At 39.2% G+C, this 25,110-nt stretch overlaps 3 protein-coding genes across 3 annotated transcripts; all 3 read left to right on the forward strand.

Moving 5' to 3' along the window:
* The first annotated feature begins 330 nt into the window (after positions 1 to 330).
* Positions 331 to 3,449, forward strand: LOC108602234 (estradiol 17-beta-dehydrogenase 11). The gene is made up of 7 exons (XM_017990282.1): positions 331 to 642; positions 2,304 to 2,459; positions 2,514 to 2,690; positions 2,746 to 2,818; positions 2,875 to 3,052; positions 3,119 to 3,244; positions 3,312 to 3,449. Exons 1-7 carry the CDS (start codon positions 331 to 333, stop codon positions 3,397 to 3,399), a joined length of 1,110 nt encoding a protein of 369 aa, XP_017845771.1. The 3' UTR covers positions 3,400 to 3,449.
* Positions 3,450 to 7,776: 4,327 nt separating this feature from the next.
* On the forward strand, positions 7,777 to 9,853 carry LOC108602544 (17-beta-hydroxysteroid dehydrogenase 13). Its single transcript, XM_017990677.1, has 6 exons — positions 7,777 to 8,012; positions 8,140 to 8,295; positions 8,354 to 8,530; positions 8,583 to 8,655; positions 8,711 to 9,017; positions 9,683 to 9,853. Exons 1-6 carry the CDS (start codon positions 7,845 to 7,847, stop codon positions 9,765 to 9,767), a joined length of 966 nt encoding a protein of 321 aa, XP_017846166.1. The 5' UTR covers positions 7,777 to 7,844; the 3' UTR covers positions 9,768 to 9,853.
* A 5,363-nt stretch (positions 9,854 to 15,216) lies between these two features.
* On the forward strand, positions 15,217 to 18,972 carry LOC108602151. Its single transcript, XM_033293938.1, has 3 exons — positions 15,217 to 16,882; positions 17,879 to 18,040; positions 18,607 to 18,972. Exons 1-3 carry the CDS (start codon positions 15,452 to 15,454, stop codon positions 18,970 to 18,972), a joined length of 1,959 nt encoding a protein of 652 aa, XP_033149829.1. The 5' UTR covers positions 15,217 to 15,451.
* Positions 18,973 to 25,110: the final 6,138 nt, after the last annotated feature.

Here is a 25,110-nt window from a genome sequence, read left to right on the forward strand (position 1 = left end):
AAGAGCGATACTCACAATGTTTTTGTCGTTGTTGTCGATGCCAAAGCAAGATAACTTGCCAACGACTCTTTGGCGACTCTGAGCGATCTTCAGCGCCAGCAGAGAAAGAGTGTGTGTATGTGTGTGTGTGTCTGTTTGTGTGACAAAACTGGCGAATTGCTCACGTAGTTTTAGTTCAGTTCGATACCGGTTGGTTAACGCACGCGTCGAACGCAAGCTGCGCGCTAAGTTTCTAAATCAAAATATTCAAGCCCAGTGCACATATAGAAAATATTTTGTTTTGTGCTGTTGACAGCATAACAATAATATTTGCTGCAATTGTGTTGAAAAATGGTAGAAACGGCAACAACAACAACAATCACACGCACAATCAGCAATGTGCCCGCAAATAGCGCTGAAGCCAGACCCACTGTTGTTGTTGCTACTGCTGGTGGTGGTGTAAGCGGTTCAACTGCTACGCCCACGGCTGCCTTGAGCGCCCAGCGCAACGATGAGACAACACGCGCCATATATAATTTGAAAGTTATTGTATTTTTGCTGCTGCTGCCATTTGTGCTGCTCGCTGTGTTTTTAAAACATTTGCTGGACTATCTGTTTGGCCTGGGCGTCAAGGAAAAGGATGTGAGCGGCAAGGTGGCGCTGGTGAGTGCAATTGATATGCAACCAAAGTGGCAGCCACTCGTCAAATCAAGCAGCGTAACGTTACGCACTTTACGTCTTCTCGTTACATCATTTGTCCCACAGCTGTGGCTTGGGTGCGGTTCCATTGTAATGTTAGCTGAGTCTATTGTTATTAAAACAAAAGCCAAGTAGCCTAACTGTTTATAATACGTATACGTACTATACTAGGCTAGCCAATTAAAATGTTATAGCTTGCTAGCCATTTATAACTGTTTTAAGCTGCATGCGCGCTCAATTTTTATAGTTTGCCCAGAAGTCAATTGATGAGCACCACAAGGTCAAGTGCGCCGCCCCAAAAATTAAGTCAAGCGTAATTTGATTGCAATGTTAGTTATTGAGAGACACTTGGTTAGCTGTGCTTTATATACCTCAATTTGAAACGCATATTTTTGTATGCGTCAGCTAAGCGCAATCTAGATACATTTGTATATATATATATATATGCATGTGCATAGCCCGATCGTTCACACAGATACTATATAAATAATAAACAGGTTTTCTTTGGCCAGAGCGTCGTTGCGACTTCACTTTTGTTTTCAATTTTTATACAAAACTGATGACGTCGTCAAAAGCTGTTCAGCAACTTCCCAGCTGCCAATGTAAACAATCTCGATAAAGATGCCAAAAGATAACAAGCACACACACACACTTGCCTACATAAAATAAATATAAAAATATTTACTTTTTATTTCATATCATAGCTATGTGCATAACAAATGTAATACTGGCTATCGCTAGATAATTCACTTAAAGTTAACAGCTTGATAACTTATTGTTGCTAATTTGCATATTTGAATTTGAAATACTTTAGCAATAGTTTAACAACAATTGCGCATCGCACTTGCGACGTCAGTGTTTTGTTTTTTTTGTTTTGGCTTATGAACGTGCCAAAACTTTTCAGTTACATTTTTTTATGTGCTTTTAGCACAACATTTTATAATTCAAAAAGCATGTTAAATATTTAATTTATAAGTAAATATGCTATATTTCATTTTGTCGTATCGCAGAGCTTATAAAATAATTAACTTTGATTGTGCACAAAGAGATTAGACCCTTTTAATTAAGCTATAAAGTCACTCAATTATGTTAAGCGTATTGTTTAAGTAATGTATGCAGTACAGTGAATGCTCGTTAATGCATGAAAAATTGCAAATTCATACAAAAGTTTGCCCAACTTTCTTTTTTGCTAGACAAATTTAAATTTGAGTAGCTTTGTATGCCAATAACTTTTGATTTGCAGCTAAAGCTTTGCCAATACTTTTGATAGTTGAGCCGAGTGATGAGTTAGTTGTTGGATTTAAATAATATTTACCTTTGTCTTGAATCATTTGTAAATTTACAGACTGTATATTTTGTTAGGCATGCCGTACATATTCCAACCGAATGCATTTAATCTGCTATAAATGTCTGAATTTATCAAAACACTTTGACAATATGTCTGTATTGTAATAGATTGCATTGTAGTTTGTATATTTGTTTTAGCTACGCATGCATACGAAGCATTTGCTGCAAGTGCCCATTGTTTGCTAATTAATTTGTGCTATAATAATTAGACAACCGCTGCACAATAACTGGAGACCAGTAGGGGTTGCTTGGCACTAATTGAGTTCGTATTTCCATAGGTAACTGGCGGCGGCAGTGGTTTGGGTCGAGAAATCTGTTTGGAGCTGGCCCGACGCGGTTGCAAGCTGGCAGTTGTCGATGTAAACTCAAAGGGTTGTTACGAGACAGTCGAGCTCTTATCTAAAATACCACGCTGCACAGCCAAGGCTTATAAGGTGAGTAGTCGAACAGTAGACAGGCGTAGCACTTAATTGTCAAATTAATTATAGAACGATGTATCTTCGCCGCGCGAGCTGCAGCTGATGGCGGCCAAGGTGGAAAAGGAATTGGGCCCAGTGGAGATTTTGGTGAACAATGCCTCGCTTATGCCCATGACCTCAACGCCGCATTTGAAAAGCGATGAAATCGATACTATACTGCAGCTAAATCTGGGCTCTTATATTGCCGTAAGTAGCGCAAGTCTAACAGCTTTTAATATATATTAATATTTGCGACTTGCAGACTACTAAAGAGTTTCTGCCCAAGATGATAACACGCAAGTCTGGACATTTGGTTGCCGTCAATGCTTTGGCAGGTGCGTTTTGCATGCAAGCAGCTTTTGTTTATTGTTCACATATATATATTGCTTAGGTTTGGTGCCTTTGCCTGGCGCTGGCATTTATACAGCCACTAAGTATGGCATTATGGGCTTTATGGCTTCGCTGCGCGCCGAGCTGCGTCTGTCCGACTGCGATTATGTGCGCACTACTGTGGCCAATGCCTACTTGATGCGCACCAGCGGCGACTTGCCGCTGCTCAGTGATGCGGGGTAAGCATTTAACTTTGACCAACAAACATAGCATAGCTTGCTTTAATTTGTTTATATTTTCATTAGCATATCACGCACTTATCCTGGTCTGCCCACGCCCTATGTGGCTGAGAAAATAGTCAAGGGTGTGCTGCTTAATCAACGCATGGTCTATGTGCCACGCATATTTGCGCTCAGTGTTTGGCTGTTAAGGTAATAAGTTCGATTCCGTTTGCTTAGCTTATATGTTATTAGTGCTTGCCTTTTGCTTTATTTACAGATTGTTGCCCACCAAGTGGCAGGATTATATGCTGCTGAGATTTTATCACTTTGATGTGCGCAGCGCGCATTTGTTTTATTGGAAATGAACAAGAATTATATAACATTAAACATTAAACATTAACTATTTATATTAAATAAACTAAAGCTTAAGTTAACTAAACTGAAAACTTTGGAATGCATTTAATGCTGCTGCTTACTGCATTTTATAGCATACTTTTAAGCATGGCTTATCCTTACACCACCTCCAGCTACTTGCAACATGCCGCACACTTTTAAAACGTAATAAATGCAACATTTTCTTTGCTGCAAGCATTAATCAAATAGCTGCATATTTATTAAGCAGTCAAGTCGAGCATTATAAACTGTAGGACTTGGACCCCATATGGCGCACTTGATGCCACAGCGCCGCACTCTGGCAATATCAATAACTTGAGCATTGAACATGTATACACATATATTTGTTAAATACAATTCTGCTGCATGTGCATAAACAAATGTTGTGCGGCACTTAAAGTGGCGACTAACAGATGCTACGTAATTTAATTTGCTGGGTATTAAAAATAGTGCAAACTATTCCAATGTATAAAAATTTAAGCGCATAATTAATACTTTCAATTGTTATTAATGCAAGTGCTAGCCTAACCTCTAACCCCTCTATAAGTAAAAAACACAAAATAAACAAGCAGTGGCAGCAATAATAACAACAACAAACACTATGTGCCGCTTTCTAGTCCCTTGAGACTTGCAACAAGAGGTTGCCGACATTGCCGCTTACAAAATAAAAAAGAATAACATAAGCAGCAGCAGCCTCAGAAATAAATTCTAATTACACTTTATGACATTTGATGCTGCTCTGAGGCTCAGACCCCCAGCACCTGATGACACACATACAAGCACACATATGTGTGTGTGTGTTTGTGTGCCCCCATGCCCCTTGTGGCGCAGCCTGTTGCTGCTGCGGCCTTTGCGCATGCGCAACTGATGCGTATCATAAAAATAGCGCACTAATTACTTCTAGGGTGCGCTGCATTAAAAAAAAGCGTCGAGTGTTTTATGGTTGCCTCCTCGGAGTTTTTTCTGTTCATAGAAATTGTTTTTATTGTTGTTGTTCTTGTTGCAGTTGCAACAAGGTTTGATTTGCACTCATTTGGAATTTTGTTTATTGCTTTGTTATTGACTCGGCCGCTTTATTGCCTGCAACACTTATATAAACAAATCTTGTATGCCACATGTGGCAGCTTGCTGCTCTTGTTGTTGTCTTTCCATAACAATTAGTTTGCAGTCTAATTTGTGTGTGTGTGCATTGTCTTTTTTAGTCTTTCAACAACACAAACTCAAATATGTTGATTAAATAAAATTTTTCAATGTGCGCGCATGCATTTGCATTTATTTTATGCACTCAAATGCCATTAAATAAATGTCGAGCGCTTGTTTATTGCATAAACTTCATTTATATAAATTCCAACGACAATTATTCATATCAATTTTATATATAATTTATATGCTATGCTATGTTATGCTATGGAGCCTGTTGTTGTATTCATATGCACTTGTCAAAGTGTCACCTCAAAATAGAATATTTATGCATTTTTTACAGCCCGACGTTGCTGAGTTTGAGTTTTGTGAACTCTAAAAAAGTGTTCACTCTATAAATAGTTGGCTGGGCGGCAGCTGGAGTTGAAATCAATTTTTTGTTGTCTTTTGGCCCCATACTGCGGTCCTTCGGTCGTACGTATACTTTAAATTAACTCGTACACACAATTTTATATTTATTGAATGTGTCGAGAAATGCGCTCCACAAAATTCTGGAGCGACAAAGAGCTCGCATTAGGTTCGGGCCGGAATGCTTGACAATTTGTGTATAGATAAATCAAATGTGTGTTTATTCATGTATTTTTAAAAAGGTAAGGCACATTTAGTAAACACTTTTTGTTCTCAAAGAGTTTTATTTTGTAGAAAGAAAAACTTGTTGCAGTTGAGAATTCTTTGGCTTAAAGTATTGCATTTACTTGTCTTTAGTTGCATCAATTTAAAGTTTTTACATAGTAAAGTACAAATATATAGTATTAATAAATAAATATAAATTGAGCTTTAAGTCGCTTGATAGCTAAACTTGTAGTTTCTTCAGCTTGATAGCTAGCTTGCTAAGTTTGCAATTCGAAGTATTTGTAATTTAAAACTTTCTTTTTATTCATAGCTTAGACTGCAAGAGTTTGTCAATTTAATGATTTGACTAAGCTTTTAATTTAAAGTATTTTTAAAGCGGAATAAGTGTTGCTAAAAGTCTTATACTCAAAGCTAAAACACTTATACTGTATAAGCATGTTAATCAATTGAATCTAAATTTAAATATTAAACTATTTCTTTGTTATAAAAAGCAACTTTCACAGCTGCATATACATACCAGGGCGCATCCTTTTGAGCGTGCATCCTGGCAAAGTCTTCGAACTGTTAAATTATGACACGCAACTGTCAATTCAAGTAGCAGAGAGAGAGCAGCAGCGTGAGAAAACTGTTATCCTTCGAACCTAAACAAACACATTATAGCATCGCGCTGCGATGTCTTTGAGACTCATGCTGATGCAGTAGCGCATCCGGATCCTTTTTGTGGCTACCATGTAGCTGCTGTTGATGTCTGTACCACTCCTAGTTGGGTATCAGTTTACAAGACAAGTTGTTATTACTATTTTTTTTTTTTATTTTCACTCTCGATGCATTTAAATTTTTTTTGTGTTTTTTCTGACAGTTGTATACACAGCTAATTTATTTGCGTTTGACTTGGTCTTGCCATAAAACCAAAAACAGATGGCAGCGCTGCTCATTACAGGCATTTGCCAGGACATCATATGCTTGTCTCATTAGGTCCTCGCTTCCCGTGACCTGCAATCGCAGCACTTCAAATTGATGTTGACAGTTACGCTGAGAAATTGTCTCGCCCTTTTACGAATTTTTAGCTGAACACTGAGCACTGAGTGCTTCGCTTATGTAAAATATCAAAAAAGTAATTAACATTAACGTTGTCTAAGCACTCGCACTCGCTCTCTCTCTCTCTTCAGCTTGCCTCTCTCGCTCAACACTTTTCTACTTTATGTGTGTGTTTGCTGGCAGCTGCGGCATCTACTTTGGTTTTGTTTTTTTCGTGTTTCAATGTTTCGTGGGAAACTTTGGCGCACAGGTTTAAGCAGCTCCAACCCTAATCCTTTACCTTAAGCACTTTGTTGCACCAATGCCCGCACCCGCACCCAAGTTGCGTAGCTCCCAAGTGCTGCTCTAATGGCATTCCATCTAAAGTGACGCTAGGACACTGCTGCTGGTCTTAGCCTTATGCCAGATTTGCTTCCTTTGAGCGGCACAACTTGGACTGACATCACTAAAAAACAAAATAACAAAAAATTAAATTGCTCTTAGAGCAGCGCGTAAGATTAGAGTTACCCTTGGCGGGTTTCTTTATGACAAAGTTGATTAAGCAACTGGTGCCAACTACAGTTATAGCCAAATAAACTAAATACACGCTACGCAATTTATACAAATCCTTGCACTCAGCATAAATCTTCAAGTGTAACCTGAGTGCCAAGCTAAGTCCCAATGTTGACACAAAAATTGAATCACGTGCAACGTGTTTGACATTGAAGCATAACGCATGAAACAGAAATTCAATTCAAGTGTAATAATTATAAGGATAAATATTATATAGCGTAGTAATAAAGATATTGTAAGTGATGTTGCACATAACTTTAACTTAAACTGACAGCGTTGCAGTCAGATAGGAAGTTCAAGAGCTCCACAGCTTGATTCAAGTGCAATGATAAGAGAGAGACAAGTGCAGGTGGCAATACTTTAAAGAAAATTTAACAAAAGTACTTTGAGTTTGATTTTAAAATATTCAACATTTTATATACATTTTAAACAGCCTTTAAGTAAGCTAAAAAAAGGACTTGAGCTTGATTTGTGGCTTGAGCATATTTAGAGCTTAAGCGTAATGTATTCTCCATTAATTAGAAATGTATTTACACTAGCTAACTTATAGGTATTTATTTCATATTTTATATAGTAATACTTTCTCTTAATAAAAAACGGCAAGTTCATTGAACTTTAAGCTATTTTTTTTACTGTAAGTAAGTAAATCTTTAAATCAGCAATAAAAAAGGGTCAAGCATTTCCATTGTAAACTTTCATGCTTGTTACTGTTGTTGCGTTTAATTAATTTAAGTATTTATTAACAATTAAACGTTGCTAAACGCGTTTGCATTAGCTAATTGCAACAATAATGAGAGCTTACTGACGTTGAACCTATCAACGCATGTCAAGCTTAGACGGACGCGCTCGACAACAATCCACGCCTAGCTTTGTATTCTATGCGCTTTGATAGAAGCTCGCCTGACTCTGGCCTGAGTATTGCAATTACACTCAAGCGAGTCTTGATATTCGTTGCTTAAGTTTGTTGCGCGCTTTAAGTTTTGGCACAGTCGCCGCTTGTGCTTCAAGCCATAAAGTGTTGCAAATAATTTATAAACAAAAGTCTGTGTGCAATATGCGTACAGAGCAAGCGCTGGTTAAACTGCAGGCCATGCTGGCCATTGCGCTATTGGCAGGCATTTGTCCATTGTTGTTGCTGGTGGCGCTTGTTACCAAAATCTGCGGTTGCTTGTTCAGTTGTTGCTACACCAAGCAGAAAACTTTGGCAGGGGAAGTGGCTTTGGTAAGTTTTGCAAGTAGCTGCAAAAAAATATAAAATTTATAAAATCTGCTTGCTGCTGTGCAATGAACTTTGGTACAGTCAAAGTGCAATTGCAATTATAACATGCCTATATAATTGTTATTGACAGATTACTGGCGCTGCTCATGGGCTGGGGCGTGCGCTAGCCATTGAGTTGGCCCAGCGAGGTTGTCACATAGCCGTAGTCGATATTAATCTGGCCGGCGCCGAAGAAACAGTCGCGCAAATCAAACAGTTAGCGACGGTTAAGGCAAAAGCTTTTAAGGTAAGCGCTAAAACGAGTTTAATTAAAGTCTGGCTAACTATATAATAAAAAAAACTAGGTAAATGTTAGCAATTATACTGAGCTTGTTGAGCTGCAGGCAAACATAAGCCAAACACTTGGCACTGTTACATTGCTGGTGAACAATGCTGGATTATTGCTGCTTAGCAACTCCTTGAATCCAGCGCCGCAGGAGCTGCAGCGTATGATTGATGTTAACTTAACCGCACACTTTTGGGTAAGCTGCTAAATATTTTTATAAACGCATTTAATTTGTTTTTGTTACACAGACCAAGAGCATATTTTTGCCAGCCATGAAGCAGCTAAACAAAGGATATGTGCTCAGCATAAGCTCGCTGGCAAGTAAGTTAAAGGCAGCGCTTAACATAAAGCATTTATATACTTAACTGCTTGGCAGGCATTATTCCTCTGCCCTACAATACAAGCTATACGGCTACAAAATTTGCTGTCACTGGTTACATGAAGGCTTTGCGACTGGAACTTATGCTCGAGCGTCAGCGCAATATTAAAGTCTGCACTGTTATGCCGGCGTTTCTACAAACCAATGATGAAGTAACAGATCTTGTGGCTCGCACACAATTCGATCGCTTGTATCCTTTGATTAGCGGTGAGGCTGCTGCCAGGCGCATTATTGATGGAATGATTGCTGGCGAAAAGGAAATTATGTTGCCAGGCTTTGGAGCTGTCTTGCAGCGTATTTTAACGTAAGTAGATTAAGCAATGAACACTCGCATATTAGTAGTTAAGTTAGAGCAGCAGTCCAGGCTCAGCAACTTACTTCACTGTTAACTCTTTAGCAGCTTTGGTTACCTAACTGCTTTACATTGATGAAAATAATACTCCAAGCTTATAGCTCAAGATCAGCCTAGCTGATTTCTTATGGAATTCGAATGGCGTAGAAATACTTAAGCTATAATTAAAATATATATATAGCGACAATGAATTTTCATTGATGAAAGCTCTACTGAAATGATTTTGCATGCTCAAAGATCAAAGTTTAAATAATAATAACTTTAACAATTTAAGAATTTACTTCATAGCTTATACTACTTTAAATTACAAATTGAATACGCATAAGCTTGTAATGATTGCTGTTGTAAAAATTTCAATTATTCTCTGATTGTTAAGACCTTTGAGCTGCTTGCACTGCTTCTTAGAATTTATTGCAGCAGCTTTGCATTATTATATGCAAAATTCAAAGGAAAATTCTAACAATAAATTTAACTTTACATTAAGCTGCAGCCAGGTTACGCTTCCTAGAGAAAGATGAAGAGCAAGTTTCTCAGTAGCTTAGATATCTTGCCATATGCGAGTGTTCACTGTAACAGCAATATAAACGCATACTAACGAAAATCTCTTTTGATTGCAGTCTATTACCCTTAAGCTGGCAGGACTATCTGCTGCTGTTTATTGCCAACAAATACTTTATGAAGTTCTGTGAATTGCGCGCTTAAAGACATGTCTGTAGGCAATTAAAGTGCATAATTATAATGAACATTTACGATTTTATTAAAAGCCGTTGCTGTCGCTGCTGCTGATATTTTTCATTACATTTTGTCTTTGTTTGTCCTTTGACATCTGCAATCGTAGGCAACTGCAACAGCGACAAGCAATCAACTTGTCAGCATGCTCAATATACGCACATCCTTTTTGTGCTATCCTTTAACGCAAAGCACATATTGTGGTGACGCTTGCTGTGCTAACAGCGCGCATTATGCTGGGCTTGATTTATATATTTCAACAAATTAAAAAACTTAAAGGCAGCACTGACTTAAAGCGAGTTGCTTGTTGCAAATTTAAGCGCTAGCAATTCTGTAGAAAGTATTTTATAGAAAATTGCATTTATTTTATAAATTTTTTTGCTGCATTTTGTTTATATTTATTTTATATGCTACCTTTGCAAGTTGGAATGCGTTACAAACTTACAATTTACTAGTGCGTGTTGCAATGCTTTTATATTATGTAAATATGTATGGAAGACATGCACGTAGACAATATGAATAGACTGCAGCTTGCCTCTGCCACTGCCACTGCCTCTGCTGCTTGCTGGGTTAACACACTTTGGCTGCAGTTGTCAGTGTGTGTGTGCTACGAGTTAAAATTTTGCTTTTTATTTTTTAGCTTGAATTAAGAATAATAAAAAATTGCACAAGGCGCACAAGGAAACGCTTTTGCCGAAATGAAAAGAAAATGTTATGAAATGTAAAAATAATGCAAAGACATCAACTAAGTCTAAAGCTTGTCTTGGCATATACTATATATTTTTAATATGCTTAGTTTTAAATTGTGTGTGGGAAAGCATTAGTTTATAGCTGAGCCAACAACCCTTGCATAATTTCCCATTAAAAAGGCGTTAATGATGCATAGAGCTGCAGTCCCCAACGTGCCACATTGAACGCCTCAATGGCACGCTGATTGAAAACTCAAATGTGCTGGTGTCAGCGGCTTTATGTGCAGCACTGTCGTCTTTGCGCCTGTTTATTGTTTATATTTGTGCTGTGCTGACAAACGATGCGCGTATTCGAGCCTGATTATCGTCCAGAGGGTGCAAAGCCTTGGTGAGTTGTGAAATGCGTGGGAACACAGTTAGACATATATGTCTATATATGTTTACCTGTGCTAAGTTAAGCTTGTCTGTGATTTAATTACATTTTTGTGCGGCATCAAATTACTTTACATGTTGTTCTAATTAAACTGCAACTACTTAGTTTATGACTTTGCTAGCAAAAGAAGTAGCACGCCCACGCTCATAAAAATTTGCTTTATATAGCAAGGCAGCTCAATATTTTTCGGTTGCTCATAAAATTTACTCTCTATGCGCTGTCTGCCTTAAAATGTTTATAAATACAGTCAATTTGCTGTCAACTTTTGAACTCGTCACACATGTTGGCTGCAGGTCAAAGCAATAGTGCGTTTTTCTAAAAACGACACTGCGCGACAGTTTTCCATATTATTTTTACCATGCAAACAAGAAATTTTTGTTTAAAAATTGTAAAAAGACTGCAGCAGCTTCAACTACAAATACAACTACAACTAGTACCATGACATGCATGTCAGCGCAATCATTTGACATTTTGACAGCAATATCTATGCATGTGTGTGCGTGTGTGTGTGTTAAAGTCCAAGTCTTGTTTCATATTACAAATGGTTTGAGTTTGAATTTCTCTCTCGATTGCTGTTATCGTTAGCATTAAAGGCTAAATAAATTTGTTTGTTGTTTGTATTAAGTAGCAAGTAAACAATTTATTAAACAAACATTTTGTGCTCAACTTTATACACAAACATATTTACTTTACTTTTTCTGTTTTTTTGTTTTTTGACAAATTATAAAATTAAGCGCAGCGTCGAAAGCATAAGCAATAAAAGTTTCATTAACAAATCATCATGTGTGTGTATGGCAATAATAAATAAATTGTTTTAAATTCCAGCAGCTCTTTTGCATTTTAATTACGTGTTTCATTAAAGTTTACGTTGGTTTTTCTGGGCGGTTGCCCAGCCTGCCAGCCAGGCTATAAGGGTTTCGGCCCTGGTTGTAAATGTAAATTTGCATTTTTGCTGTTTGCAGCATAAAAATATTAAATGTATTCTGATTGCCGAGCAGCGCTTGTCGATTAACATTTACAAGGGTCATTCAGTTGAGTTGAAAGTTTATCACACTAATTAATTTGATGGATTTTTTTTTATATATTTTATTTTATATTTCAGCATATACTACATTTGTGTATATATGCGAAAGTATAATTTATTCGAGTGTGTAATTAACAAAGTCACAAAGTACAGTGGCACTCGATTAAGTAAACAAGCGAGCGAGCAGCTAAATTAAGTGCCATAAAATTTATATTAATTCAAAGAAAATTGGCTACAGTTGCAGATTAAAAAATTACGAAGAAGTAAATACAACAACAAATTGCATTGCAGATTAAATTGAGCAAATATTTTATTGTTTTTTATTATTCAAAATTTTTTAATATGAGTTGTGATTTAACATATCTTAGTGCTAAGAGAAAACAAATCGGTTGAATTCTGGGATATACAAAATAAATATGAAAAAATATATTTTATATTAGTTTATTGCTAAAGATTTCGACTGTGCACATTACCGAGCATTCACTGTATATAGCTGCCGCAGATAAATTACCTTAGCTCTTCTCGCAAAATTAATAAGATGCTTGTGTCTATGTTGTTGGAAATTAAGTTTGAAAAATCTTTTTGACAGCGGAAATGGCAATGGTTTTTGCTTTTCGATTTTTTCCAAGAAATATCGCCGAACAACGCGCGTCATTCTAAAAAAGCCATAAGCTATGACTACTATATGTTGACTGATTAAAGTCTACTAATTTTAACAATGATGTAAACTTTGTCGCACTTTATTGGAAATTCGCAAAACATACACACAAAACCGAGAAAAGAGACAGTTTTGGTTTTTGGACACGCGCCCAACTTTTGCGCCGGCAGACAGATCGACCAAGCAAGTGGCAAAAATTTTGGTGTGTGCTAAACGTTTCTGAATTGAGAGACAAGTAGCAAGTAGCAAGACAAACTGAACTGAAACTGAACGAACGTGCGACCAACTGCGGCGCTTGCCAAAAAAATAAAAATTCAATTAAATGCGGCACGATTTATGTCAACATGTGTATATAAGCAAGTCATTTAAATATGAGCTGCCAAATAATAAAAGCAGCAGCACTTGCAGCTCACAGCTCACAGCTCACACAGCTGTGTGTGAGTGTCGCTGAGTTTGACCTGAGGTCGGGTCATGTGGCAAGCAATGTCACTGGCCGCGTCAAAAAATAAAATATATATACACATGTGTTTAGACTGCAGAAAATAGTACGACAAAATGCATTTTTACAGCGCAAATTAAAAACATATTGTCAGGCCACTCGCCTCGGCAGCGGCATTAGCAGCGAGGCCTACGCAGGATAAACTGCAACGCACTATAAATAGCCAAAAAAAAGTGAAGAAAACTCAGCGCACATTGCACATTCGCAATTGCAGCTGCAAGTAGTAGATGCACTTGAGGCCAGGGACAGGCCAAAGTGATCAGCAACTGTTGCAACTTCGTTTTTGTTGCAGTTGTCGAATGCGATTTGTCTCATGTCGCTGCGTAGAAATTGAATTGGAGGTTGGCAAATGAGTTGCTTTAATAAATTTAGCTCATAGTCATACCGTATGCTTAAGTTTTTATTTTATTCTCATTTCGTTTATGTCGCTGTGTGTGTGTGTTTGTGTGTGTGTGTGCTACTCTAGCGGCGCAACAGAATATTATGCGGCAATAAAAAATAGCGCTAAAACATTCGACAGGCGCTGGCCGCCTACTTATGTGCGTGCAAGCATAAATACATGCACTGAGAGAAATGAAAGTGCATTTAAAATATAAAACAACATTTTTAAATGAAATGCCTAATACATATCTTATGCATAAGATACTATACATAAGCTATAAGTGTACTAAAAATACTTTTGATATAAGAAAATTATTTTTGTATTTATTTTGCTTAAATTAAATACTATACATAAGCTATAAATGCATTAAAAATACTTTTGATATATAATCAAATTATTTTTGTTTTTATTTTGTTTTATGTTATAATAAAATCATTTATAAGCTAAGTATATATTTAATTTAGTTTAATTCTTTTTATTATCTTTTTGCTATTTATTTTGTTGAGTGCTCTTTAATGTTGCCATAAATTTTCATAGTAAATGCAATACTCTTTCTTATTTTTTTGAGTGCACACACTCGTGTGCTGCACATTGGCAAAAGGCGAGGAATTGGAACCGAGAACAGACTTGCACCATGTGTGCCAGTGCCAAGATCGCAGCATTGCGCCTTTGCCATTGCACACTGGAGTTGCCAGTGAAGACATCCACGGTCACTAGCTCAGTTGGAAATGAGTGCGCACACGTGACTTTACAGTTACAAAAAAAAGACAAAAAAGGAAAAATAAATTTACATAAAGATATGAAATTATGCTGCATAAAATGGTAATTTTGGGTAAAGCAATAAAGCGCCAAAAAATAAGAAAATTGAATTTAATGTTTAGTAAGTCAAAGCTAGCGCGCTATTTATAAATATTTTTTAAAAACAATCAAACTAAGCACATACAAAAAATAAATATAAAATTAATTGGCTGTATATGTATTTTTTATAAATATGGCTTTTATAGACTTTAAATGAATGAGTCAACTTTTCTAAACAAAAATAAAAAAAAAAAAAAAAAATAGATAATGAAATATTGTAATACATTTTTTAATTTAGTAATTAAATACTACAATAAGTATTCCTAAGTTATAACTCATAGCAGTTATAAATAAATTATGTTAGTAACATAATTGCTTGCACTTGAATTTGTTTACTTTGAATAAATAAAACAAGCTAACTAAACTAAATTTTAATTTAATTTTTAATTTAAATGTAAATTTCCTAGCGGGTGCTATGAGCAACACACGCATAATTTCTATATCCAAACACACACACATACACATGTGTTATAGCTAAAAATTACAGCATTAACAACAAGTGACTAACAAATGGAAAAAAGTGCGTTCGCTTACCGCAGGCTACGGCTAGAGCGAGATAGCAGCAGCAACTAAAAGAGAGAGAGAGATAGAGCTGGCACCCTAGCAGACGCACATGTGCGTGCTATGGAAAAGCAGAAGAAAAAAAATCCATAAGCGGTGACAACAACAACAACAACAACAACAACGAGCGATCGTGACAACAGCAGACGCTGGCAGAGCCTCGGGCCGCAGCACAGGACAGCAAACTATACGTTCCGGGTGTTTAAATAACGTGCAGCCACTGAACTGCGGGTTATTGTCAGTTTCAATGCGGTGGCGTAAACATCGCTAGCAAATCAAAAGAAACAGCAGCAACAGCAACAGAAAATAAAAGACAAAGCGATCAGTTTAGAAATAGGAAAAACTTACGCGATTTGTTTTGGGATTTCCCGCGTTGTCTCGTTCGATTTTGGCAGCAAGCCCAACTGACAAAACTGGACCTAGTACAATTTGTGTGTCCGCTCGTGTGTGTGTGCGTGCGTGTGTATGTAAACTGCCGGAAGCGCAATAAAAAACTGCGAGTGACAGCGCAGTGTTAGATGAAAAGGCACATCAAACTGAAATCAATCTACAAATGTCTGCCACAATGAAGCCACAACAACTGCCCAGCAGCAGCAGCAGCACACAAGAGGAGAAGACAGCAGCCACAATGCTGGGCAAGCTATATGATGATAATGTCTGCTATGACGCCTATATGTCGCCGCCACTGAGTGCACAATTTGAGGCGCCCAAGGCGAGCAGCGCACTAGACAATTACTACATCAAGTCGGAGCTGAGCTGTGCGGAGCTGCAGTTTCCAGACTTTTCACACTTGTGCTTTGACAGCGGCGCGGCAGCGGCAGAGACACCCAATTCGGCTGCATTAACAACGCTGCAGGATCAGGATGATATCGTATGCGCCAGCGCCAGTGAGCAGTCAGGCATGCCGCTCTATCAGCAGGGGCAGTACACACAGCTGAATCGCGAGGATGTGTTTCGCTTTGAGCCCGAGGACATTGCGCGTCTCACCAGCGATGCGGGTCCTGCCTATGCGGAGCTGGCAAGCATCTTGCAAACACCACAAACACCATACACACCTTGTCAGCAGCAGCAGCAGACAGCAGCAGCAGCAGCTGTTGTCGCTTCAACACAAATGGAGTTAAGCTCAAGCTTAAATCAGGATATTGATTACTTTAATTATGACGAGGTTAATTGTCAATCAAAAAATCAATCACCCTGCTCATCACCACATCTGGATGCCTGGCTAAACTTTAGTCTAAGCGAACTATCGTCGAGCAACAAAACTTCACCCAAATTATGTAATCTATACGAGCAGCAGTATATTAAAACAGAATCCAGCAGCAGCACCAAGCTGCCGTCGATGAACTCCGCGTTTGGCGCCGCTTATGCGAATCTCTATGAACAGCAGTGTGCTGATGTTAAGGACTTTGCCTGCGAGAATTATGCGCACAATATAGCGCAATATATTGAAAAGCCCAATCGTGAGCATAAAGTTATTTGGTCTATTGATGAGCTGGATGAGCTGAATGAGGCTTTAATGCAAACGCAGCAGCAGCAGCAGCCAAAGCTCGACAATAATTCAGCTAATTATGCTCAGTGCTATGCCGCGACGGCGGAGCAGCTACAAAGTGGCAGCAATAGCGATAATGATAACGATAACGACAACGATGATGACGAAGAGGAGGATAATGACCTGGATGATGTCTTTGCCATCACAACCGATTGTCGCCGTCTGCCTACGAGCGAGTGTCATGTCGACATTGCCGACTTGGAGCTGGAGCCCGCATTGCCGCTTATTTGCCGCTGGACTGGCTGCGATTTGGAGTTTGCCACCCAGCAGCTCTTTGTGGAGCACATTGAAAAGTGTCACGTCGATGTGCGCAAGGGTGAGGAGTTCTCCTGCTTCTGGATTGACTGTCCGCGGCGCTATAAGCCGTTCAATGCGCGCTATAAGCTGCTCATACATATGCGCGTGCATAGCGGCGAGAAGCCCAATAAATGTCCGGTGAGTACACTGAAAAAAAATACATAATAATATATATAAAATATGCACTCAGTTGAAATTCTGATAGTTGAATTACATTAAATTTTATAGAGATGAGCACAGCTAATATATTTTTGCTTGCATAATTATTTATTTTTAATATTAACAAAAATCCATAACACACAATATTATAACAATTATTTTAATATAACAATATTATTGCAATTATTTTAATGTTAATATACAAGTACTAACGTCAAGGTCTTCAGCTTTAATTATTTTTTTATTGCAATAAAAAAGCAAAGACAAACAATGAATAAATGTTGTAGAACTTTTTAGTAAATGCCATATGCTTACCTTACGCATTGCCTGGTAGCTAGTGTATTCACCAGTACTTACTAAAATTTTTAAATTCTTGATGCCATAAAAATTGTATAATTATAAATTTTTATTAAATTCTTATTGCTATAAAAAATTGTTTAGCATATTTTTAGTAATAATTCCAAAGTAACTAACAAAAAGTAAGTGTAGTTTATAAGTAGAGCGATGTGTTTACCCTTCATATTACCACGTAGCTAGTGCATGCGTCAGTAATCTATTCGACATTAAATTAACTAACGCTTTATAGTTGATTAAATTGTCAGTCAGCAACGTTTGCCAATTAGGCTCTTAACGAATCTGACTTGCTAGTTGAATTTACTGTTTGCTCTTTTTGTCCTGTGCAAGGCTCAAAAAGAGCTTACCGGTAAACAGGAATGCAAATGCTTCTAAGTCAAATGTCACTCAACACTTGCAGCAAGCTGCATTTGTAGCTCTGGCGTTAGTGGCAGCAATTAAAACTCATATTGCTGGGACATATCCATTTTCATTATTTGCATCTCTCACACTTCAGTCACTGACATTTGCATGCCGCGAGCTCGCAATTTGTGTGTGCGAGTGTGCGAGTGTGTTTGAGTGTGTGAGTGTCCAGTTTAATCGTGACATACGCTGATGGCTTTTATTCACTTTTCGTTACAGTTTCCGAGCTGCAATAAAGCATTTTCGCGTCTGGAAAATTTGAAAATTCATCAACGCTCGCACACGGGCGAACGGCCTTATGGCTGTCAATATAAAGGTTGCCTCAAAGCATTCAGCAATAGCTCGGATCGTGCAAAGCATCAAAGGACGCACTATGATACGGTGAGTGTGCACACACTTATATATAAAGCTGTGTGTCTGTATGTGTGTGTGTGTGTGTGTAGTATGCAAGCAATTTGCGACAAGTGTCAAAGGAAATTGATGAGCTGCCGGCCATTGGCAGCAGCCGTTGCATGCCGCTTTAACTTTTAAGGTTCTACTCGTTGGTCAACACACTGCAGCTGAGCTGCTTTTCTAAAGCGCGTGGCTTAGTCCTCGTCGTCACTGCTGTGCGCGCGAGCTCATGACATGTGCACATTGCGCATTTCGCTGCCTGAGTGATTTATAGATTTTTTTTGTTGTGCTGGCCACACGGCTCACAGCAAAAGGCAAAGGCAACAAGCAAAATCGTATAAACTAAACGAGTTACTTGCCATGGCCAATCAGGCAGCAATGTGGTGTTACGCGGCCTCTCTTCGTGGTGTGGTTGTTTGTAGTATACTGCGGGCTGCACCTATTGCACAGACTTTGCGACGAATTTGTATACGCAGAGCATGCAATATGCAACCTCTGACACTACTTTTCGGGCGCACGGCGTTTGTCGTGTTTGTTCTTGGCTACCTATCTAGTTAGAGCTACGCCGTATACTATATGCGACCCGCTATGACCTGCGCCGGCGGGCGGTGGCTGGCGAGCAAGCAAACTGCGGCGGTCCGTCCCAGCTCCTAGCGACCTCGATCAAGCAATCCGCGGGAGCTTGGTGCGGACAGCGGAATAGCAGACCCGAGACGGCGCGGGGCTCACTCGCGGCTGCGCCTGCACACCCGAAAGAGGCGCGCGCCACAACGGCGGAGACACTCGGGCGAATACAAGGGTATGCGCTCAGGTGCGATCGCCGCGGTTTCTCTCTCGCCACAGCTCGCTGCTGTGCGCAGGTTCAGCGCTGCATCTGGAATGCGGCGGAGCAACGCCGGCAGCGTAGCAAGCTGCAGTGACGCGGCGCTGTCATTGGCGCAGGCAGCGCCGCCGCGCACGCCCATGGCACCGAAGCACGCAGCTGCTCGCTCTAGCACATGGCGTGACGACAACGCTGCTGCGCAGGTCGACCAGCTCTACCAAATCGCAGTCTCATGAACTTTACAATGACCTAGTCCGTGCGCGCCCTCGCTCCTCGTCTCGGCGTCGCGATCAGCCGCGCGCACGCGCGCAACAGCAACAAGCAAATGCGAAAGATCCGCAGCGTCATACTGCAACGCCAACAACGCCCTACACTAATGTGGCCTACAGCATATTATTAGCTACCTTCGGAAGCCCCAAGTAAGCATGCCGTGAGCGACAGATAATATATAATGATCATGGATGTGACAAAAGAAAGTGCTCTCCAAGCGAAGCGAGATACGTTCCACAAGAGCAGAACTGACATGATTGGATTTACGATACATAAATGTCCAGTAGATGCGATTTGTAGCTTTGATCATTACTGTGCGCACTAATCTAGAACGCATGTCTACGGGATGGCCAAGAACACGATGCGACCAAGAGCCTGATATATAACAATTTCGAATCTGAGTGTAATACACCCAATTTATTTGAGACTCTTTCACTTATTGTATTTATCTATAGCCGCTCTGTCACTTTAGTTAAAGATCTCATTTACATTGGTAAGCCCTGCGTAGTCTTTTAAGCCCAAAACGTTGCTTCAATCCTATCTATCCACAAGTGTAATTAGCCTGTATTACAACGAACTTATTAGGACTAGCAGATTAGGGTTTAAATAAACAGATAATTTATTTAGTCGTTTGTTTAGCAAGAAAAGTTGAATCAACTGAAGCCATGCCAATTTAATTATTATTCTCAATCTAAATCAGATCCTACGTTTTGCATATGGTTATTTATTTAGCCACATAAAGAATCTTATGTGTAAAAATACAAGCGCTGTCAATTTAAATCGCTGTACATTCTCTATGATAAACCCACACCAAAAGATTGCACGACGCTATATAATAGCAATAATTGCTATACATATAAACCTAATAAAAAAACGCAAATAGCCAGCACGTGCTCATTATATAATTTTATAAGTACTTCGGCCTTGTAGTATCTACTCATAATGCATTTGCCCAGGACGCGCAACGCTGTGTTGGTTGTTGGTAAAAGACTCGCTTATTTGCGGTTCTAACGGGCGTATATAGTAGGGCAACTCAGACAGGACAAATTACGCAAAATGCTGAACTAATACATAGCGACAGCATCATATCGTGTATGAACTTTAGTATTCAAATAAACATTATGCTTATGCAGAGCCTGAAAATCTTTTTCGCTGCAACCTCCTTCTTTTCGCAATTGTTATCAACAGCCCGAGCGCCCACCACGACCCCACCCACGTCCCTGTCTCTGCTTTTCGACCTCCTGTTACCTATGCGCGCACCACACTAAATTATATGGCTCTAGCCGCATTCTGCGGCATGGGCCGCGTTTGGAACTACGCGATACATGGATTCCACCACTCAATGGAGTTTAGAAGAGTGACCTCGCGAGATGGTCCGGTATATATGCCAGGACGGCGGATAGTGCTAGCTTGGTAAGCAGCACCAGGCGCACACTAATCGGACTAAACCACACGACTGATTACGGCCCCACTTACTCGCTACGCCAAAAACTACATAACTGCGCACCACCCGTGCAAGAACAAGTCAAATGCGACATTGGAGGATGTTGCGGCAGTCGCTTCGTTGTAAAGAGGTGACGCCGAGGGCTCGGCAGCTGGATAAGCTAATCACGCAAGGACAGAGGTGCGGCCGCGCCTCTCATGGTAGTGAGTTCGGAGCATTTACCCCGTGGGATGACCTAGACACAAAGAGACTCTGCCAAGTCGCAATGTTACATATGCGAGTGCCAGAAGTTCTCAGTCTCAACGCATTAGACCCCCCTCTCTCATAGCATAATCATAATAGTGGAGCTATTGGCACCTCACATTTACTAATAACGATACCTACGCATCGTCTCACATACTAATAACTCGTACCTTTGCGCCTAAGCCGCTACATTCTTTAAATGTATTGGAGTGTTGGTTTCTTGGTGTAGTGATCAAGCTTGGACCTTGAATGTTAACCAGGCGGAAGTCTGAGCTCAATCAATAAATTATCTGCCTACTGTTGCTGCGCTTGACTAAGTTTCTCTGATATAGGCTTTGCGCACCTATGTAATTCTTGTTATTTGATACCACATAATATACAATATTTACAGGCATCTTACGGAACCCACTGCGTTTCAAATCTCCTTTCACTAGCTCTTATTAGGGGGTGACTGCGCCATACAACATGAGTTGGTGTGCTCAGCTGCCGTATTTATAGATATGCTTTACGATCTTTTCAGTAAACTCTTACATAAAAACAAGTTCTCTAACCATATATGAATCTTATATTTAAACATTTAGAGGTGAAAACAGTGCTTGTTGCTCCCTTATTAATTTCACAAGTCTTACTTTTTAAAAATGAAATTTCTGTATCTATTATATTCTACAAGATTCAGGTATTAAGTACGTTAGACTTGAGTTTAATGTACTCTGTACATAATTTATTTTTGAAGTATGCTAGAGGTATGTACTACTCTTGTTATGTTTTAGCTTAATTATTAATTCTCTAATTGACACCCTCCATAAAGCAGTGACACTCTCAACTGAATCAACTAAACTTAAATAACAATTGCTTACTAAGAACTTTAGTCTGCTTTTGGCAACGCATTTAGAAGAAGGGCTGGTACGTTACTTAAAACCAAGCACCGAGTATAAGAAGCAATTAAGGCGCGAGTGCAGCATCGCAGCGTATCACGGAAACTACAATATCACACTGCGCTGCAGCCTTTGACTTTCGCACTGCTATCTGTATATGCGCTAGCGGATTACGCTACGTGGGCTATGCAAGGGCGCAGTAGTTCGTCATGAGATGATATCATTAGTTTGGGCGCTATGCAAGTCGATGTGTTTTGACTTATTTTTTATAATCCGCCACGTAGCTACACATAGATATGTAAAAAATACACCAAACATAATTTTAACTCTCCCATAATCTTCTCACCTTATCTTACTCTTGTGACTTTAAACTAATGCCCACTAAGCTGTAGACACGCACGCAGCATTAGCATAGATATTGATATTAAGACATAATAAAGAAATTCGGTCTGGTGGCACATTTTCCTATACTATTCACTGTTGGGCCGCAACATTGTGTTTTTAGCTGCCCATGGTCCTACGATTGTCCTAGAGATTTTTCATAGTTTTTGTGCCTGCATGCACTTCACCTTGTTCGTTCGATTCGCGCGGCCGACCCCCGCCCACGATAATTCTCGACCCTCACAGCGTGCTCGTCGGCAATGTTCTATACTGCTCAATGTTTTGTTTTTTAGTTTGTCTCTTTCTGATTCTGTGGTGGGGCTTAGCTGTATTGGTTATCGCAATTTATGGGCAAATTGACAGATATATCGACCGTCAGTGATCTCTCATACGGAATTCACTCGCATTCTTAATTTTATACGTCAATAGGAAATTTTAATTTAAGAATTTAGCCGCACGCCCGACAGCGCGCACCGACTTCATAGCGATTATTGATCAAATAGGATTACCATTCTAAATTTAGCTATTTAGCGCGGACTGACAGGACACAAAGACATTAACTTTGAAATTACTTCTATGAAAACATTACTTATAAAATCAGTATTGTCATCTATATCAATGCTCGTTGATTGAACGTTTTATACAACATAATGACGAAGTGTCAAATGTAACTATGTACATGTTAGCGCGTATGGCCATATGGGCATCGCGACAATTTACGAGACTCTTCTAAAATAAAAAACAAAAGAATGAAATAGCACCAATCAATAATACAGTTTAAAGAGCCAGTCAGCGGCCGCGTCTGAATGATGAAAGCACCATACAGAGGACAGCCACAGACAAGAAGAGAGGAAGGATGGAGGCGACCGCGGCGCACGAGATATGTATTGAGTTCTTCATCGAACAGCCATATCTTGAGCAAACCCCACATATGACAAGAGCTTCTGCCGATCTCATCATCGTATTTCCAGGCTCGTTTTTTTCTTACAAGCGGCGGCTACCGCTGCAACCCCAGCCTGGCGTTTTAACTTTTAATTAAATAAAAGATTCTCTCATTGATTTTAAATATTGGTATACGTAAAAAATGCGACTATGCGTGTGAGTGTGTGTGTGGAGTGTGGAAAATTAATTACCCATGCAGCGTTAAAAGTTGTTGAAGCAGGTTCTTTACACAAGCAAAATTTACATGCAATACACTGCTGTTCAGCTGCATAGGTATAGCAAAAAAAATGCATTTCTATAGCTGCATGTTGAATGCTAATTAAAATAACAAATTAATTTCAAAGTGTGCGCAGTGGAAATCTAATAAAAGCCTGAATAGATATAAAACAGAAATAAACAATTAGAGCGCTGCTAACAAAGCGTATGCGTGATTTTTACTATTTAACTTATTGAAAAGCTAATAATGTTTGCAGTTGAGCAAAAATGCATCAAAATTATGAGAAGAAGACGTATTATAAGAAGAAGACTAAAGAGAAGACTAAAGAGAGTTTAAATCTAAGTTGTTTTCAAATAATGTTGATCAGCTAAAAATAAAACATATAAACAAGACAAGCACTGCTCACAAAGCGTATACTTGATATTGACTATTTTACTTATTGATAATCTAATAATGCTTGATCAACTTTTTGCTTAAAAATTATGAGAAGAAGTATTATTATGAGAAGAAGACTTAAGAGGCAACATGCTATGGACCTTGTAGACTGTAGATTTGTAATCAAAGTTGCTTTAAGAAATTGTTGCTCAGCTAAATATAAACAAAAACAAAGAATAAGAGCGCTGCTTACAAAGCGTATACTTGATAATCATTATACTACTGATTGCAATTTTTTTTGGCTTGAAACAAAATATGCATAAAAAGTTTCAAAGATTTTAATGCAATGTATTAGTTAATAGCTCTCTCTTTTAGCTACTAATACTGCTTGTTTTCTCTCTCATTTATTTTATTGGAGCTATTTGTAGCTATTTAGCGTCGCAGCGTTGTTGCTTTGGCAAATATGTATTACAAACTATAAACTATAAAACAAAAACTTACTCCTTGCGCGGTAATTAGAAGGCTTACGAAACGTGAAGAGCTTGTGGTGAGCGTGTATAAAATGCTATTTTTGCATTAAATTTATTGCATTGGCTTGTTTAGACAAGCACAAAGGGCAGGAAGGCAACACCAGCACAACACAACAACACACAACAAAACAAATGGAAGGCGACAGAAATAGACATTAGAAAGTTTTGCTGTGGCAAGTTTGCTGACGCTTTTTTGGGGGCAACAGCTGCGCCATTAGCAGATTTTTGGCAAGCGCACAGTTTTCAAGTTCAGCGCTGCACAGAGAGCGGGTGGCTGTAATCACGTATACGCCAGGTGTTCAAATCTTAAAGCTCAGTCTTATTGGCAGCAGCTTGTTGACCGCGTTCGCTTTACACAAAACGCATAATGAGCACTTTAAATTAATTAAAAAGTAATGACAGCAGCCCTTGGTGTGCGCTTGAGCCTGGCCAAAGTCATCGAAATAATTGCATTGCAACGTAATAGCAATCGACACGGCACTCGTTACCGAGAGAGCTCAGCTCAGCTCAGCACTGCGCTCAACAGTAATTTCCAATAGATAATGAAATGCAATTAGAAAGTTTGCAACATACATACACCACCACACCCCCCCCTCCCGAACTACTTGTAAGTGCTAAGAAAAACAAGACGTGGCATAGGGAAGGAAAAAGTGTTTGGATAAAATGCCACAATAACAGCAATTTACACAATTTCCCGTGGCGTTCCTTTTTAATTTGTGCTACGGACTATGACGGCGTGGGGCGTGGGGATTGCGAGCTGGAGCAGGAGGAGTTTTGCTTTATACACAACGTAGCCATAATACTGCATTGAGTCCGTAATTAAAGTTTGCCGAAGCCAGCCGAGTGCAGCAATGACGCGTCGCCACGGGATATGACTATGGCAGCTATAGCTCTATAGCGGCAGCAGCAAAGCGCAGAGCAAAGCATCACAAAGCAGCAGCTGCAAATCAATCTTCGC

Source organism: Drosophila busckii, chromosome 3R (genome assembly GCF_011750605.1).
Source record: "Drosophila busckii strain San Diego stock center, stock number 13000-0081.31 chromosome 3R, ASM1175060v1, whole genome shotgun sequence".
NCBI classification, from domain to species: domain Eukaryota; kingdom Metazoa; phylum Arthropoda; class Insecta; order Diptera; family Drosophilidae; genus Drosophila; species Drosophila busckii.